This window comes from Arachis ipaensis, chromosome B04 (genome assembly GCF_000816755.2).
Source record: "Arachis ipaensis cultivar K30076 chromosome B04, Araip1.1, whole genome shotgun sequence".
NCBI classification, from domain to species: domain Eukaryota; kingdom Viridiplantae; phylum Streptophyta; class Magnoliopsida; order Fabales; family Fabaceae; genus Arachis; species Arachis ipaensis.
In genome coordinates this window covers 1,527,502-1,528,835 of record NC_029788.2, presented here as the reverse complement: position 1 = coordinate 1,528,835, position 1,334 = coordinate 1,527,502, and the positions used below count along the sequence as shown (strand labels likewise).

The window sequence follows — 1,334 nt, the reverse complement described above, 5'->3', positions numbered from 1 at the left end:
AGGGAATTGTATACGTTGCAGGGGAGGGTGTGTGACACTCATAAGTTGTTAGAGGTGCTGGGGTGGGGGTATATAAGATGTGGGAGAATGCGGACGGGAATAATCAAAATTGCTGGGAATTAGACTCACACTGGGAGAGAGAATCAGGCCTCTCAAAACGCTGGCACTATTACTCTTTCTTCTCTTTATTTTGTACTAATACATGAAGGAGGGTAAAACCACTCTGGTTGTACTTCATATCCTGTAGTTTCAGCAATTATTTTACTATAATTTTACCTTCACTTGATACCGGTTGTTACAAACATCTGCGCCTGCCATTATATTAGAACCATACTATTGTCCTATTATATTTCTCCAATCTCCTAGGCACACTTTCTAGATGAGAGTTGTAAGCTCCAGGTGTTCTAATTAAGCCAAAAGATATAAATTTGAGATTGAAATAAAAGTAGAAGTTAAAATATCAGCAATTCTTTCTATGATTCAAGTTAAATATACTAGGAACTAGAGAAATATTCTAAAATCAAATGCACATGGAAAATTCTTTTAATCTCTAAGAGAATAAAGTTAATAAGAACAAAAGAAACTACCTCAGTGCTTGAGAGACCACGCAATGAGTCAGTTAGTCCATCTCCTGCATGACCAACAGAAAGGAAGATAAAGAATTAAAAGACATTTAAAAACTCACTGGAGGAAGAGATTTGGTACAACACAACCATAGTAATCCTTCAAAGAATATTTTTTAGATCAGTTTAGTCTTTCACTCTTTCATGATAAAGAAAAGGCATCAATTTAAGGACAAATTCATGTCTAGTTACACCTTAGAGGCACTTAATTGATCAATCATTTTTAAATATTAAGGGACCAAAGTAATGTCTCAAAATATTTCAAGGAATAAGCTGATGCATATATATCTTTGAAGGAGTAGTTTGAGTGTTCACTCTTCATTTAATTCTCTTTCAATTTTCAAGCATTCCTTTCCTTCTTCTACTCACTTATTTATTGTTTCTCTTTAATAAAATTCTCATTATTATTGAAAAAAGAATTAGATGAGCTTCAAGGTTGTTCAAATATAAATTAATATAAGATACAATCACAACTCATAAGCAAAAGAACATTATTTTACTTACCAAAAGTTACCTAAAAAGAAAGTATAAAGAAAGTCCATGGTTAAGCAAACAAATGTAAAATCTGATGATTAAAAATAGAGAAAGAAGAAAACCAAAGTGTTCAAGAACAAAACTGATTCTGTTTAGTTATCTAGTATCTTTTATTTTATTATCAGAATACATAAGTGCAATTTAAGACAATATGAACATGAGAGATATTCGAAAGAC

General features: G+C 31.9%; 1 protein-coding gene across 2 annotated transcripts in view; it reads right to left on the bottom strand.

Moving 5' to 3' along the window:
* The window catches only part of LOC107638306 (membrane-associated progesterone-binding protein 4), a 9,111-nt gene that overhangs the window by 5,752 nt on the left and 2,025 nt on the right, over nt 1-1,334 (bottom strand). For both annotated transcript variants that reach the window (XR_002360465.1, XM_016341520.2), the window contains exon 5: nt 588-631. Coding sequence is in view for 1 of the 2 variants with exons in the window: in XM_016341520.2 (XP_016197006.1) it covers nt 588-631 (44 nt within the window). In the remaining variant the exon portion in view is untranslated. The remainder of the gene's footprint in view (nt 1-587; nt 632-1,334) is intronic.